The following is a 16933-nucleotide window of genomic DNA, read 5'->3' as shown; positions in this document are numbered from 1 at the left end:
TGAAGCAGGCCAAGAACTATGCCATGGGGGAGGCTTTTGCAAAGACACGTGACTGTCGGTGGCCTGTCCAGCAGGCTCCGTCTCTGACCATGGCCCCGTGCCAGCAGTCCAGAGTATGCCGCCTGTCACTGGGCACCAGGCCAGCTTGGGCTGGATCCATCGGGGACTCGGGGGAGGAGTTGAGACTGAGGCTGTGGGTAGCCTGGGTGTGCATCCAGCTGCGGCGCTGCCCGGCTCTGTGCCTTCTGAGTTTCACTCTCCCCTTCTCCGAGTTTCAGTTTCCTCGTCTGTGAAGTGGGAATAAGAGACTAGCTGACCTTGAATCACGGGAAATTGGGCGGGGGCCCGGCTTAGCACACCACCCTCCCTGTCAGTGGTGACTGTTGTTGCTGCTCTGGCTCTTAGCTGATGGGCTGCTCGGAGGGTGGGCTCCAGGGAGGCCTGAAAGGGCAGGCCCAGGGCTATGGCCCAGGAATCCCGGGTCCTCCTTGACTGATTTGCCTCCCAAGGCCAGGCAAGACTTTTGCTGAGAGAAGCAGAAGCCGAGGTCATGGTGCCACCAGCATAAAATCCCATTTTATGCTGAGCCTAGAAGACGTGCTTTCCTCAAATTTCAGCCTTAGGCCTCGGCCCTGGCAGGCAACACAGGAAGGCCCGGCTACCGCAGCCTCTCTGAGTTGTTCACAGCTGACAGAAAAAAAAAAATTGCAGCCCTGATGAGCAGCGATCAACCTGACAAACACTGGCTGGTGTCCCCTAGCAACCGGGCTGGCAGTGTGGGCTACACGGGGGCCTCACTTACTGCCTGTGGCTCTGGATCTGATTACTGGAGTTTATTAAAGGTTTTACCTGGCCTGAGAAGAGTCGAGAGGGCAGGAGCAGCTCTCAGACACTGGCCCCAGAGGGTAGACATGTAGGAACTCCCCCCAGCTTCTGTGTCCATAGCTCTGCCCAGGAGACTTGGTCCTGCCTGCCCCACACTCCGCCTGTTTCCTTCCTTGTCAGTTGTCACACATTACTATCTTCAGTGCCTGGGTTGTGTCTCTTTGACCTCCTACTAAAGCCGAGCGGGCAGCTGTAGCCTCCAGCCTCTAGCTTCTCAACCCCATGGCTCCCAACTCGGGGACTTTTCCACCCTATTACCCCCTCCACCCACTCAAGCCCTGTCACCCACTCCAACTGCTTCCGACCAGTAGCCCCAGATCTCCAAGTCCTCTGTTCTCCCTGCTCAGTTCCTTCTTCACTGTCCCCTGCTTTCCTCACTCCTACCCTGTGGCATTAGCTCACTGCCAGTCCCTTATGCCTGTGCAAAGGCCACATGCTGGGCAGAGCCTCCCCCAGTAGGAGCCACTCTGCCAACCAGCAGAGATCTTACAGCAGTGAGTAGGTGAGCACCCCAAGGTGCCTGCCAGCCAGCCTCGGTGAAAGCATTTGCTAGCAGCGTTCTGGGCTCTGCTACCACCACCTGTTCCCGCCCTTGCCCCCACTCCCTCAGGAACCCCCTTCTCTTGGCCGACCTCATCTTCTGTTCCTGAGACCAGAACCTTTGCCCTCTGGTGCCCTCTGTACCCATCCTCTGCCCTTTCCGCTCACGTCCTCCCCTTCCTGCCCCGCACCGGGATCCCTTTCCAGCCCACACCCCACAGCGCAGGGGCGTCTATTTTTCCTTCATCCGCTCTCTGTCTCCAGGATCACACCCGTGTTTGATCGTTTTGCCTTCCTCCATCTCAGAAGCACGTCCTCCCTCCCCCACACCCCTCTAGGCATCAGTGTCTACCCCCGTCCCTGTCTTCCCTTTTCTGTCACCCCTCACTCTTCTTACTTCTCTGCTTCTCACTCTTGGAGCTTCCTTGAAGCAATTTACTTCCAATATATTGTATTTTTAATACCTCGTTTATATCTACCACAGTGGCAGCCTATTCCAGAACCTTCCACCAGGACTGCCAGCAGCCTCCATCTCTCCCAGTTCTCCACCCTTATCATCCAGCCTTCTCAGCAGTGGTCGCCACAGTTAAACATGCCCTTGGTCTTGAGATACTTTTCCTGTGGGTGCTCTGACCAGATTCCCCATGCCTGATAATCCAGTCCTGCTGCTCCCTCTCTGAGTGTTCCTTGGTCCCTGCGATCATTCACTGTACTGGGCTTTTCCTCTCACTGTGCCTCTGCTGCACAGCTTTACTCCCTATCAGGAGGCTGGCTCCATCCCACACCTGCCTCCCAAGCTCCAACAGCTCATGCACAGTATGTGCTGCTCCTCCTATAGCCTCCCTAGGCTCCGTGACTGCCCCTACTCTGGTCCACTCTGGCTTAAGGTAGCTTGCCGGGAGTCCTCCCTGCCCCCTGCCCTCCTTAGCCCACGGCCAGGCTCTCTCTGCCAAACTTGCTACTATCAAAACAACTTTATCCAGGGAATTCCCTGGTGGTCCAGCAGTTAGGACTCTGCACTTCCACTGCAGAGGGCACGGGTTTGATCCCTGGTTGGGGAGCTAAGATTGCATGGCATAGCCAAGGGGAAAAAAAACCAACTTTATCAAAACATAAAACCTGTTTTTATTACTGATCCCTGCTCTAGTTTTGTAGGACTTTTCTACTGGATTCACTTTTATGCTCTTTGATGTTTGTTTTATCATTTTCTTTAAAAATTGGAGTGTAATTGCTTTATTCTGCTGTGTCCGCTTCTGCAGTACAGCAGAGTGAATCAGCCACGCATATGCCTATATCCCCTCTCTTTTGATTTCCTTCTCGTTTAGGTCGTAACCGAGCACCAAGCAGAGTTCTCTGTGCTTCTCGCTATCTCCCTTATGCCTGGCAGTATGTACCTGTCAATCCCGATCTCCAGTTCATCGCGCTCTCCCAGCTTCCCCTCTGGTGTCATACGTGTGCTCTCTTCGTCTGCGTCTCTGTTGCTGCTTTGCACGCAGACCATCTCTACCGTTTTTCTAGATTCCACATACATGCTTTAATAGACAATATTTGTTTTTCTTTTCCTGATTTACTGCACTCTGTGCGACAGTCTTTAGGTCCATCAACGTCTTTGCAAATGACACAGTTTTGTTCCTTTTTATGGTTGAGTATTATTCCATTGTATATATGTACCATATCTTCTTTATCCATTCTTGTTGATGGACCTTTAGGTTGTTTCCGTGTCCTGGCTATTGTAAATAGTGCTGCGGTGAATATTGGGGTGCATGTGTCTTTTGAATTATGGTTTTCTCTGGGTATGCCCGGGAGTGGGATTGTTGGATCATATGGTAGTTCCATTTTTAGTTTTCTAAGAAACCTCCATACTTTTCTCCATAGTGGCTGCACCAATTTACATCCCACCAACAGTGCAAGAGGGGTCCCTTTTCTCCACACCCTCTCCAGCATTTATTGCTTGTAGATTTTTTGATGATGGCTATTCTGACTGGTATAAAGTAATACCTCACTGTAGTTTTGATTTGTATTTCTCTAATAATTCGTGATGATGAGTATCCTTTCATGTGTTTGTTGGCCATCTGTATGTCTTCTTTGGAGAAATGTCTGTTTAGTTCTTCTGCCCACTTTTTGATTGGCTTGTTTGTTTTTTGTTTTGTATTTATAATCAGAAAAAAAACAATGTAAGGAGTCTAATGGCCTGGGTTGGCTTCCAAGATGGTTGCAACACTTTCCCCCAAAAGCCATCATGGAAGAGGAATATTACAGCATTTAGTTACATTTAGCTATGTTACCGAGAGTCTTGGGAAAAATTAGAGTTGATGATTCCATAATGAACTGGGTGTAAGGGGTAGCAATGTGTTTGGATTCTCACAGAATCTTCTATAGCAGAAGTCTCCAGACATTACTGATTGTGTAGTGTATGTACCCTTATCATGAAAAAAATTGAGCATTTACCTCCAATATATTATATTTTTAATATCTCATTCATATCTACCATGCTATATTGTAAAGTATACATAATCAAAATTTCTAATAGGACCAAACAAAACCCACTAGAATATTATCTTCCTATATGTGCTGAGCTGTCACACTCAGTAGCCCATGCAGCTCACTTTGGAGCTTGGCAATAGTTCTCAGATTCTGTGGTGCTGTGTAAAATATATATTTGAGGGCCCCACGCCTAGAGAATTTGATACTCCCCCAAGCCTGGGAATCTGCTTTTAACCAGCCACTCCAGGGATTTGGGGGGTAATCTTGGCCAGAAATTCATTTAGGCCTGCCTTGAGAAACCTTGCTCTAATGTTTCTAAAAGTCAAAAAAAGAAAGAAAACTACATCTGTATTTAAATAGGAAGTAGTCCTGATCTGGTTTTAGGCTAGATATATTGACTAGTTTGTTTTCTGTCCCCCAAAGTAGCCATGCATCCACCCAGCTGCCTTTATCCCCACTGTCCCTATGCATGCTCAGCCACATGACTGCTGGGAAGGAAAGAGACCAGTATATGAGGAGAATGAGATTGGGTTGCTTAGATGTGATGGACAAGGGGAGCCTCCTGGAGGTGACCCTGGAGCCAAGACCTGAAGGGTGAGGTCCTGCCTGTCTTCCCTTTTCTCCAGGGAGCCTTCTCACCATCCCCAGGTCTGGATCAGGGTTGCCTGGTCCTGTCAGTATTTGGTCAGCATCTCTCTGCCCTGCTGAGCAGCAAGCCCTCAGAAGAAGGGGACTCTGATGGCACCTCTCGCAGCTGAGCCCAGGGACCAGCACAAGCCTGTGCTTGGATGTGTAGGAGGAGGTTGGCTGGAGGGAGGTCTTGGGAGCCTGGGATTTGTGAAGAAGTCAGATGGTGCCAGTGTGCTGGATCTAGGGCTCACAGGCTGGGCCAGGTGACTGCCCCTTGGGGAGGTGCTGACCACAGGAGAGCCTGGTATTCACAGTCTAGGCTGTGGTGCATAGTGGTGCTGAGAACCCACCCAGAGCCTGTCCTGTAGAGGCTTGCTAGCCTGGTGCAGGTGTTCTGGGGTCTCTTTCACAGCTAGGCTCAGGGAGCAGAGGAGAAGGCCTGTGTCAGCAGGGAGGTCTGATCATGGCTACTCCAGGGTGAGAGAAGTCATGGTCACAAGAGGCAGGGGCTCTGGAACCTTCAGGTCATGCCCAGGCAGCTTAAGACTATGAATACTGAACTCAGCCTTGAACACGGAACCTAGCAGGAGGTGGAACCTGGTGGGACCCAGGATTCCAGTGGCCAGCTGTCCCTTTTGCTGGAGATTGTGACCCGATCTGAAGACAGTGCCAGAGCAAGGTGGTGTCCTGATGGGGAGGAGGCCTGGACATGGTCCCAAAGAGATGATGTACACTGAGAATAGCCAGTGAGGGATGGCACATGGGGTCGAGGTGCCAGGTGGACAGGAAGCAACATTCTTCAGGTGCTTCCAGGCCAGCTGCAGGGTGGGCCCTGTCCCATGGGCTGAGCAAGATGGTGTCCCAGACCCCAGGAGGCTCTTCCTAGCTGGCCTAAGGTAGTCTGAGAGGCCCTGCCCTTCCCCTGAAGGAGTTCTGTCTCTGGCAGAGCGAACATGGCTGAGTGCACATGGGGCCTTGAGCAGAGCAGCTGTGGACCTGGCTCAGGGCCAGTGCAACAAGTGGACAAGGGTCAGCTGCAGGCTGGACTCCAGGGCCTCAGGGACCGCCTCTCTACTCAGAGCTCTTCTGCTGGAGCTGTCTCATGTACCGGTCATTGTGTCTCAGGATAGGAGGTGGTTTTTGCCCATGTGCTGATGGCTGAAGAGTTTCGTTGATGTGTAAGACGCCTTGGACAGGAGGCTGAAGGATGGACTTGATGACCTTGTCAGGCCGTGACAAGCCTTCTGGGATTTACATACAAGGGAGAGCAGTCATGTTGGAAGGGCCTTGGGCAATGACATGACTCAGCCAGGAAGTGCAGGCCCAGGGAAGGAAGGCAGAGCTGCCAGCCTGACCTCTGCAAACGCACTCCCTGCCCACACTGGCTCCACTGTGGGCCCTGGGGCCAAGACTGTGCTTGGCCCTGTATTTTAGATCAGAGAATTGCAGCTCAGGACTGAGAATGTATTCGGGGCCTGGGTATTGATTCCCAGATGTCCTGGGCAGGTTAGGCAGAATGCCCCCCAGAGTCGGGAGGTTGAGGTGGTTGCCCATGAGTAAGGTGGAAAATCTCTCTTGTGTCTCCTCAGGTTAGAAATCTGTGCTACATGGTGACAAGGCGCGAGAGAACGAAACATGCCATCTGCAAGCTCCAGGAGCAGATATTCCACCTGCAGATGAAACTTATCGAACAGGATCTGTGTCGAGGTAGGCGCTTCGCATGCCTGCCGCTGGCCACCTCTCGTGAGCACACCCTCGAGGGGGCTGGGTTCCAGGGAACTGTGTGTCTCCAGAGCCTGGTGGGGCCTGTGTACAGGATCAGGGGCCACTGACCCCACCCTTACCCTCTGTACCCAGTTAGTGGGCCTAGGCTGGGGCCTCCCAGGGTCCTGGGTGTGTGTTGGCAGGCAAGGAGCAAAGATGTGATGTGGGCATCAGGGCTACCCTCAGGGAGCTTTCTGGTTCATGGGACTCTCAGGCAGTGCGGGGCCCATTGCGGTTCAGGAGTGAATTACATGTGAACAGGTGAAAACCAGAAGTCTCAGCGGCTCTGTGCTGGTTCCAGGGCAGGTAGAGACCAAGCTGGCAAGCTTCCCTGAACCCCTGTGTGCTTGTGTGTTGATTCTGAAGAAGGCAACTGCAGAGGACCTGTGTGTTCCTTCTCTCTGACCCCATCTGACAGGATTGAGGCCTTGTGCCAATATTTTTTTTTCCTCTTTCTAAGGCTTTTACCATCACATGCATTTAACAGATCTGGAAATGTTAAAGAAGCTCTGAGAGTGGTCTGTCTTGTTAGTTGTGGATGTTGCCAGACAACAGGGCCCTTTGTGGAGTGTTAACATGTTCAGGAGGGCGATGCTTAGTGTAGAAGATGGTGCTCTGATGTTGAATTCCATGCAGTAAACATAGGTGGATGGAGAGATTTGTAAGCCAGAGACTGCCACTGCATGTGGAGCCTGTGCGTCGGGCTAGGCCTGGAGCAGAGAGGAGAGTGGCTGGGCCACCACCAGAGTCAATAACTGAGGACCTTCTGCTGCCCCACCCCTGCCCCAGAAACCAGCATTGCTTGACACAGATGCTGCGTCACGGCCATTTAGAGGTCAGGGCTCACCATGCACCCAGGACTAGGGCAGCTTAGGCAGAAGGCCCCCAGACCTTCCCAGACTCCCTCTTGTTTGTCGGTTCCTTCAGCAAGCACTGATTGAGGGTAGACAGAATACTGCACTCTGTGCTGGGCACAGGATACCCTGGTGTGGACTGAACGGACAGGCTTCCTGTCCTCATGGAGTCCACTATATGGAGACACAAAGGAAGGTGGTGTCCGGGGGGGCTGCCATGGGTGCCAATGCAGGGACAGAGGTGTCAGAGATGGCGTCCTGGTGGCGGTGACGCTGGAACATCTCAAGCTTCCTGGGACTCACATAGGCCATACATCCCACTGTAGGAAGGCAGTGGAGAATGGCGAGGCATGCAGTGCCCTTAGGCACAGGATTCCAGAAACATGGTCAGGAGCTTGGAGGGTCCACATTCTCTCATTGAGTCTGGAAACATTGGCAACTCCTAGACCTGAGCAGCAGCAACAGGACACCTTTTGGTCAGGGCAAGGCATTTGGAGAGAAGACTGGTTTGCCTCTGCCTGAAGCCGATGCCCTCAGTATTTTGACGCTTCACCCATAGGGTGGGACACAGGCCACAAGTATATTGTCGAGGTCTGTCTGGCCAGGAGCCTAGAGAAGGCTTCCCAGTGGCGGTGATACTTAGGCTGTGAACAGAACCAGGGGAGGGACAAGGAAACCATATATTTGTGGACCTGGAGGTGAGCTTGTCTTGTTAGAGACCCTGGAAGGACTGGCATAGCTGCAGCCAGGGCAGGAAGAAAACATCTGAAGTGATGCTAAGGGCTTGTCAGAGTCAGCTGTGTAAGGTCCGTGCCCCTGGGAGGCGCTCAGGCCACAGCGAGTGCAGTGGGGGACTTGGGAAGCCTCCCTCCAAGTATCTAGGCGCTGTCCCGTGTGACAAGTGAGAAGACAGGCCTGGCCCGAGGTTACACCTGGAACGAACAGCAGAGCTAGGCAGAGTCCTGGAGTTGGGCCCGTACTCCTCAACCTTCTCTTAAACGCTTACTCAGGAAGCCCTCCAGCCTCTGGCTGAGAAGCTCGGAGGAGACTCCTGGCAGCTCCCCACCACAGCATGTCCCTCCCCTGCTCTGTTTCGTTCTGTGACTCTGCAGACCCATGTGGTCCTGGACTAGAAGGGTATGAGGGCCAGGCGTGCATGCCAAGTCTCCCATCAACTGTCTAACCTCCAGAGCAGACCACGAGAGCAAGGCAGGGGGCTGACCCCTGTGTCAGGAGGGGAACCCAAGGCTATTGACCACCTTCACCTCCGTGGCCAAGCCCATGAGGCCCTGTCCTAACCACTCACCTCCAGCCAGCCTTCCTGCCCACCAGGACTCTGTCCTGGGATCTGTAGTCCTTAGAGATCAAACTGCAGCCCAGGTCCTATAGAGTGGTCTTCCCCCTCTTCGTGTTGCTGAGCCCCTCACCGAGCCCCTCACCAAGCCCCTCAGGGACTCTTACCCCCTTTTCCCACATCAGCTATTCCCTGACTTGCTGGAGCCACAGTTATCCCAGGTCCCACATGGCTCTGGACGGGGGCCGCAGAGGTGCAGGGGAGGTGACCTAGAAGGCGAGACACTAAGTGATGGGGCTCTCCTGGGATTCCACGCAAGGGTCTTGGTTCTGTCTGGCCTGCTTGGGGTAACCATCTCCCTCCTGCCCTCTCTTTCCCTGATGCAGAGCCGTCTGGGAGGAAAACAAAGGGCAAGAAGAGTGACTCAAAAAGAAAAGGCCGCGAGGGCCCCAAGGGCAGCCCCGAGAAGAAGGAGAAAGTGAAGGCAGGGTCCGACTCAGTCCTGGGGCAGCTTGGTGAGTGGCCTGGTGCACACAGCCAGGCTCATACCATCAGTGCACTTGCAGCTCCCCGCAGAAGGCCACAGGAACCACCAGCATCCTTGCTGCAGAGTGGGAGGCCGGGAGGGGTCGGCAGGCCCTTCCGTGCCCAGGCACTCCCACCTCCAGGCATAGAAAAGACTGGGGTGTCAGAGCCCTGTCTGGCCTCCCAAGGGTTCCTCTCGTAGACTAGAGGCTGGGCCCAAGAACTCAGGAGCCTCTAGACATCCTGGCCCTTCAAGGAACCCTGTGTCATACTGTGGGGTGAGGGCCTGCCATAATTCTCTGTCCCTGTCCCCCTCTGCCAGAATGTCCTCAAATAGGCCCTCCCTTCATCCCCTGCAAACTTTCTGGGAGTCTGCAGAGACCCCCACAGGAGTGGTCTTTGCCCAACCCATCCATCTCACTGTCACAGCTGTCTGTCACAGGCCTCTTTACTGCTGCCCCATTAAGCAAGGTATCCCTGGAGGGGCTCTTGGCCGTGGGTCTCCCAGGATGTCACATGCTTCCTCTGGAGCACTCCTCAGGGAAGGGGCGTGCTCTCGAGGAACGCCTCACCCCTAGCATGGAAGCCCCACCTCGTCTCTAGCAAGGAAGCCCCAGGTCACCTCTAGCATGGAAGCCCCAGGTCATCTTTTATTTTCCTCGGTCTCAGGAAGGAGACAACTTGGTATCTAATGGGAACATCAGCGGCCGCCTCCCAAGACCTCAGTAAAGGAAGAAGGGCCCTGACAGACACCCTTATCCAAGTCCTTGCTTTGGAAGCTCTGGAAAGCGACACTCATGAAAACCCAGCGCCCCCTGGTGACCAGAGGGCTCCTTCCTCCATTCCTCCATCCCTCCATCCCTTATGCTCCCAGGATGATGATAGGTGGGGTGCTGAGCAGGGCTGGGTGTGCTCCTGTGCAGTCACCAGGGGCCCTCGCTTGGTTTAATGCTCTACTGTAGCCACTTTGAAATTCTTAATAATTTTTGAATAGGGAGCCCACATTTGCACTTTGTACTCTGCTCGTCAGACTGTGAAGACAGTCCCCAGGAGCAGGACATCTGTCTGGGGAGAAGGGTGTTCCGTGTTCGCAGGTGGGATGGACAGAACAGGTTAGCTCAGCCGGGTCTAGCACAGAGGGAGAGGAGGAAGGTCCGCGGTGGCGTGCGGGGCAGGGCGGGGGGGCTTCCTGGAGGAGGGTGGGACACACACCTGCTGGCGCCTCACCTGCTGCTTTCCTCCCGTGGCCAGGCCTGTCCACCTCGCTCCCCATCGACGGCACCTTCTTCAACAGCTGGCTGGCGCAGTCAGTGCAGATCACCGCAGAGAACATGGCCATGAGCGAGTGGTCGCTCAACAACGGGCACCCCGAAGACCCCGCCCCGGGGTTGCTGTCTGAGGAGCTGCTGCAGGACGAGGAGACGCTGCTGAGCTTCATGCGGGACCCCTCGCTGCGACCCGGCGATCCTGCCAGGAAGGCCCGTGGCCGCAGCCGCCTGCCTGCTAAGAAGAAACCACCGCAGGACGGGCCCGGTTCACGGACGACTCCAGACAAAGCCCCCAAGAAGCCCTGGGGCCAGGATACTGGCAGCAGCAAAGGGGGTCAGGGACCACCTGCCAGGAAGCCACCACGGCGAACACCTTCTCACCTGCCGTCCAGCCCTACAGCTGGGGACTGTCCCATCCCAGCAGCTCCCGAGAGCCCCCTACCACTGGCCCCCGAGACCCCGGAGGAGGCAGCCCCAATGGCTGCCGACTCTAATGTCCAAGTGCCTGGCCCTCCAGCGAGTCCCAAGCCCTCAGGCCGGCTCCGGCTGCCCCGTGAGAGCAAGGGAAACCGGAGATCGCCAGGTGCCAGGCCTGATGCCGGGACGGGACCGCCTTCTGCTGTGGCCGAGAGGCCAAAGGTCAGCCTACACTTTGACACTGAGACTGATGGCTACTTCTCTGATGGGGAGATGAGTGACTCAGATGTGGAGGCTGAGGACAGCGGGGTGCAGCGGGGTCCCCGGGAAGCAGGGGCTGAGGAGGTGGTCCGCATGGGGGTGCTGGCCTCCTAAGTCACCCCTTCGCCTGTCCTGGTCCCCCCATGAGGCCTCAGCCCAGTGACAACTGCCATTTCCAATCTCCGCTGAGTGTCTCAGACCCTTGAGGCTGCCACTCTGATGTGGTTTTATTTTTAATATAAAAAGAGTTTCGAATTCCACACTATTGTCTTTCCTCTGTGCTGGCCTAGGACGTTAGGATTCCTTCCACGGCTCTGGCCACAAGGACCAGCCCTGGTCCTGTGCACCATCACGGCCGTGGCAACGTCCCCACCTGGGCCACACAATACTGCTGGGCTCCTGGCTACATGTAGGCAAGGTGATGAAGGGCTCAGGACTCCCGCCCGCTGCCACTGGGTGACACAGACTGTCGTTTGGGCATTATTATGGCAGATGGGCCAGCCCAGGGCCTGCCCCGCCTTGTTCCCAAATCCCACTGGGGTCCACTGAGGGGGGTCCTGCTGCACTTCACTGATCCCCAAGGAAGTGTAATAAGTGACCCCCAGCCAGAGTCTACTCACTGTCACAAGCACAAGGAGCTTACGCGAGAAAGCACTGAGGGGCGCAGAGGGCCTGCTGGTTCCCAGGGAGCCACAGCTGTTTCTGGCCAGCCCACATCACCTGAGGCCTGCCCGCCCACCCTGCGACCCTCTGCTCCCCTGCTGCTCTGCCCCTGCCAGCGCCCAGCCCGGCGGCTCTGGGAAGGGCTTCCCAGAGTCCTTCCTGAGCTGTGCCATTTTCTCAGGGGACTCCCAGCCAGCCAGCCGCCAGTGCCGGCGGAGGGCTGCGAGGGAGGGCCAGTGCCCGGTCAGGGGCGTGGGGCTCAGACTCGCCCACTACAGAGAATCGCTCTGGGACTCCAACTTCCTTCCTTCCTTCCTTCGGGGCCAGTCTCGGCCAAGGTCTGATCACTCCCAGACAGCTGACCAGACCAGACCATTTGCCTTTTCAAGTTTCCTGCTAAGTGATGAGCTTCTTCCTAGGTTTCCTTTTGGAAACTCCTCCTTCCAACAAGCAGTGGGATCCCGGGGCCCGGGACGGGTTAGTGATGGCCTGCTGGGACTGTTTGAAGTCTTGCTGGATCTTCCTGGTTCCTCCCCCTCTGAGCCTTAACCCCCTTTCCCAGCTGTGCCCTTCCAGCCCCTCCCTCCCCACCGTCACCGTCCTGCCTTCTCTGCTCCACCCTCTAAGTCCCAGGTAGTAGCTCTGAAGAGTTTCAGTGGAGTGGCCCCAGGGTGATAGCTCAGGGAACAAATGAAAAACAAAAAGGAATTCAGTGAAAACATGTTTGTTTTCTTTTATGACTTACTCCTGGGTCACTTCTGCCACTGGTAAAGCCAGAACTTCTCTAACAAGAACCTTGCAAAAGTCCAGTGAATCAGTCGAATCATTCTGTGGATGCCAAAGAATATTTTGACCATAATACAGCACAGCCAGGACCTGACAACTTGTCACTTGGACTTTTTTTAAAAATGGAGTTCTTTAGCAACCAAGTGTAGAAACGTGTTTGTTGCACACACCCAAGGAGGTGAGCCCAAGCTCTCGGACAAGGATGCTGTTCTGCTGCTGCTGGTGTTGGATTTTGGATCCTGGGCCCACTGTGAGCTCTCCTGAACCCTAAAACTCCACAGGAGGAGACTGACGGTGAAAGCAGCGTGGCAAAAGTCTCACCATGGGGATCCCCCTCACATAAAACAAAGCGCAAATCAGCGGGGTGGGGAGCAGGCTGAGCACCCATCCCCGACTGCAGACTTTCAAGGTACGACAGTGGCATGGTCACGGACACTCAGTTTCATGTGAATTTTATCAAAACAGGAAACAAAGATAATGACTAAGTTTAAAGGGCCGGACAGATGTGTCCAGTCGGAGCAGACTCAGAGTGGGCTTCAAGGACTCTGGGCGTTGGGATGGCATGGGCTACTGTGTAGAGTTTAGTCTGCCTGGCGCCTTGGTAGTACTGGCCAGTGCAGTGTCAGCAGCAGCGTCCTAACCCTATTCTCTGTTTACTGCCTTTGAACAGATCTTCTTCCTTCCCCGTGCTTCAGGTCACCTCGGGTCACAACCTTGTCTGTGCTGGATTGCCTGGTCTGACCTCACAGGAAGCAAAGGGACCAGCTTTAAAGAACAACCAGACTCTGCCGGGAGGTGGGGTGTTCAGGTCCAGTAGACTTGGCACAGCCTGCTTACCCTTCATCCATCCCGAGGCAGGGTCTGGGCGCTCTGGGGGCGAGGTAGGGCAAAGAACCAGGACAGGAAGGTGGTAGGTCTGGTCAGGGTCTGGCCAAGAGACCAGCACTCCTTCAGAGGGCCTCTACTCAAGTTGGCCTCTGGATTTCAACCCACTTTTCAATTGGCTCTTGCTTTGAACTGAATTATCCCTGGGGCCCGTGTCCTGCACGGAGTCCGGGTGCCTCTAAGGCTGGCTGCCCAGGTCTGCCGGGCCAGACCCAAGAGCTTCGTTTGCCAGTCAGCTGTCCACTACTAGGATGTCTGCCAGGCCACAAAGAAGACAAGGATACTGGTTCTCACTGCTGGCCTTTCTGCCATCAGCCACAGCCCCTTCACTCTTTCTCCAGCTTCCCATCCACAGCGCAGATGGCTTTGCTGCCTTTGAGGTCAAGATGGGAAGCTAGGGAGAAGGCAGGAGGCTTTTCCAGACTAGAGGCTGAGGTACATCTTTCACGTGACCATATCTGCCCACACTCAGTGGCCCTCCTCAGGGAGGGACAAGCTGCTCTGGAAGTTATCCTGGCGGTCTTTGCCGCTCTCCTGGTCCCTGCTGCCCGCCTCCTTCCCCCTTCTCACAGTGAGAAAGGATAATGTGCAAGGAAAGTATTTTTATGGATCATAAATGTATTTTAGAACAAATACAGAGAAGAAAGGTTAGAAGGGTTTATTTTATTAAATGAGCTCTGACTTGGTGACAGTGTGTGAACATTTGCAGTGTGAAGGTCTCAGGTTCCTTGGAGAAGCCACCCAGTTTTCCAAACATGGGTGCTGGGCTGTGGATGTGTGAGTGTGTGCCAGGGCACGTCTTGTGTGTCCATGTGCATGTGTGTCTGTGTGTCATGTATGGGCACACAGTGGGACTTGCCAGGGCAGGTTCTAGAGAATCACATGCCCAGTTCTGACAGACATTGGCAGCAGCTGGACTTGGCATTCCTTGCTTACTGCCAGATGTGGCCAACCTCTGCCCATACCCCAAGCTCTGCAGAATGGTCTGAATGCCTGTAACAAGGCCCTTGGGGAGGCCACTTCCCATGGCCCTGGCCCAGCTGGCCACATTGGCCAAAGAGCCAGGGCTGGAGTCCAGGACCTTTGGTTGTTCTTTAAGGCACTTCCTGCCACCTTGTCCCTCAGACGCACAACACTCTGTGCTCCACATCGGCTCGGGGTGGGGGGATGATATGAATGTCACAGGAGGAGACACCTTCTGTCTTTGTTTCAAAGAAAGTTGATGTGCCATTTGTTAATATACAAGAGAAATATTGAAAATATATTGAAAAGAGCAATTTTAAATTATTTTTGGCTTATGTTGCAATATTTATTTTCTTGTATTAGGAAAGATTCCTTTGTAGAAAAAAAAATGTATTTTTCATTAACGCAAAAACCTATTTCTCCTTTTTGTACATTGTCCATGTTCGCTACCCTTAACGAGCAATAGAATGTATGGCTGCCTCGGGGTGGCCAGTGCCCGCGTACCCTGCATGATTCTGTGATCCCACTACCACGTAGCTTCCAGTCCCATCCTGTCCTGCTCACTCATGGGGGTTTCCAGAGCCTAGCCCTCACTGGATCCTGTGGCTTCAGGACCCCCTCTGCAATCCTCGTGTGTTGGCAAACGCAGTTAATAAAGCGATGTTTTCTGTGCTGGCTGGTGTGAGGCTCTGTTGCATTGGGGAGTGGGAGAGGGTGGGCTCAGTGAAATAGTGAGTGGTCCATAGGTGTCCCAAGGAATATAGTGAGTGTTCAGTATGCACTGGGGCTGGGCTTACTTGATTTGCTTCTCAAAGCTGTCATTCCGTGGGGTTCAGAGTGGATGATGGAGCTTCCCAAAACTACACCTCTGCTAAGAGGTGAAGTTCAGCATCAAAGTCAGGACCCCTTGAGCCACCTACAGTGGGAAGGTTTGGGAGGAAACTCTGGTTGTTGTTGTTCAGTTACTAAGTCATGTTCGACTCTTTGTGACCCCATGGGATGGATTTGCATGCCAGGCTCCTCTGTCCTTCCCTATCTCCTGGAGTTTGCTCAAATTCATGTCCATTGAGTTGGTGATGCTAGGTGATGCTATCTAACCATTTCATCCTCCACTGCCCCCTTCTTTTGCCTTCAGTCTTTCCCAGCATCAGTGTCTTTTCTAATGAATCGGCTCTTCACATCAGGTGGCCAAAGTATTGACGCTTCAGCTTTAGCATCTGTCCTTCCAATGAATATTCAGGGTTGATTTCATTTAGGATTGACTAGATTGATCTTCCATTCAGTCCAGGGGACGTCCAAGCGTCTTCTCAAGCACCATAATTCTAAAGCATCAATTCTTCAATGTTCAGCTGCCTTTATAGTCCAACTCTCACATCCATACACGACTACTGAAAAACCATAGCTTTGGCAATATGGGTCTTTGTCACAAAGTGATATCTTTGCTTTTTAATATACTGTCTAGGTTTGTCATAGCTTTTCTTTCAAGGATCAAGCATCTTTTAATTTCATGGCTGCAATAACCATCCGCAGTGATTTTGGAGCCCAGGAAATAGAATCTCACTGCTTCCACTCTGGTATCTGTCCCTAGATCAGGAAAGGTTTTAATCCAGGCTTGTTTTTCACTCGTTATTTCCTGAGTACTCACTTTGGACCAGACTCTAAAGTATGCAGAATGAAGCCAATGTCTCTGCCCTGGGGGAGTGGAGTCCAGCAGAGAGGCAATGAGGGAACTGGGAGGTACTCGAGGCCTGAATGGATGAGGTGGGGCGGGTACAGGAAGCACCATCATTCGTGCATGCATTCATTCACAGTCTACTGAGCCTGCATCTCGTTCTGCCAGTGTGCTGGGTTGTCTGCTGTGAGTGGCACCAGGACCCTGCCCTCCTAGAGCTTCCAGGTAACATAGGCTCGAAGGATAACTGCTTGCTTGCCCAAGGGGAGCTGGCTGGGAGGAAGGGACAACAAGCACTCTGGACAGAGGGGTTCAAAAGAACAAAGCTGGATTCAGCTATGCGTGGAAGGGTCTTGAACCTCCTCTGAGAGTCCGAGGGGAGGAGCGTGGAAAGGAGCTTGAACTGAGACTCAAGGAAAATAGCTTCTGGGGCTACTGACTTGGTTGTGAACCATAAAGAAGTGTCCCATTTCCTCACTGATGCAGTAGACAGTCTCGAAGGGCACCTCCAGATCCAAAGTTCTGTGATTCCACAATGCAGAAGGCGGTGGAAATAAACCCGGTGTGCTCTGAACTGTGGAGGAAGGTGTCCCTCACTGAGGGGCCCCATTGACACATCCCTGGGGATCAGGGAACCTTGTCTGACTGAGACGTATGTGTTCTCTCAGGGTGCTCAGCCGAGAGTGAGAAGGGCTCACTCAGCATCAGCCACAGTCGGCATGAGGTGCTTGCAGATCAGTCCCCAGGCTGAGGGGGCTCCTGTGTGGCCAGCTCCCCTACCTGTGATTTGGGGCTGTCGGCTCTATGGGCCAGCTGCCCTGGGCTCAACACCCTAGATTTTCCCTCCTCCCAGAGCCAGGCCCACTTGGCCACAGTGCTCCAGAAGAGTGATGCAGGGGCCCTGCTGCTAGGCCTGCAGCTGCAGAGAGGCCTAGGGGCAGGAGAGGCCAAAACACCGGTGGGCCCAAAGCAGCAATGTGCAATAGAAATGAAGTGTGAGGCACAGAGGTAATTCTTGTAGCCACATTTTTAACAACTAAAA

General features: G+C 53.8%; 1 protein-coding gene across 9 annotated transcripts in view; it reads left to right on the top strand.

The window, feature by feature from the left end:
* JADE2 (jade family PHD finger 2) overlaps nt 1–14892 on the top strand; it is a 50354-nt gene extending 35462 nt beyond the window's left edge. For 8 of the 9 annotated variants that reach the window (XM_055429112.2, XM_055429109.2, XM_055429110.2 and 5 more), the window contains 3 exons: nt 6129–6246; nt 8838–8966; nt 10228–14892. In XM_055429112.2, the coding sequence (XP_055285087.1) occupies nt 6129–6246; nt 8838–8966; nt 10228–11036 (1056 nt within the window). In that variant the 3' untranslated portion in view covers nt 11037–14892. The remainder of the gene's footprint in view (nt 1–6128; nt 6247–8837; nt 8967–10227) is intronic. The other variant, XM_088838655.1, reaches the window with a different exon arrangement.
* The last annotated feature ends 2041 nt before the right edge of the window (nt 14893–16933 follow it).

The sequence above is a fragment of the Moschus berezovskii genome, chromosome 8 (genome assembly GCF_049115385.1).
Source record: "Moschus berezovskii isolate FMDL1 chromosome 8, NW_MosBer_1.0, whole genome shotgun sequence".
In the NCBI taxonomy this organism is placed as follows: Eukaryota; Metazoa; Chordata; class Mammalia; order Artiodactyla; family Moschidae; genus Moschus; species Moschus berezovskii.
The sequence above is the reverse complement of the archived record's forward strand: the minus strand, read 5'-3'. Positions and strand labels throughout refer to the sequence as shown.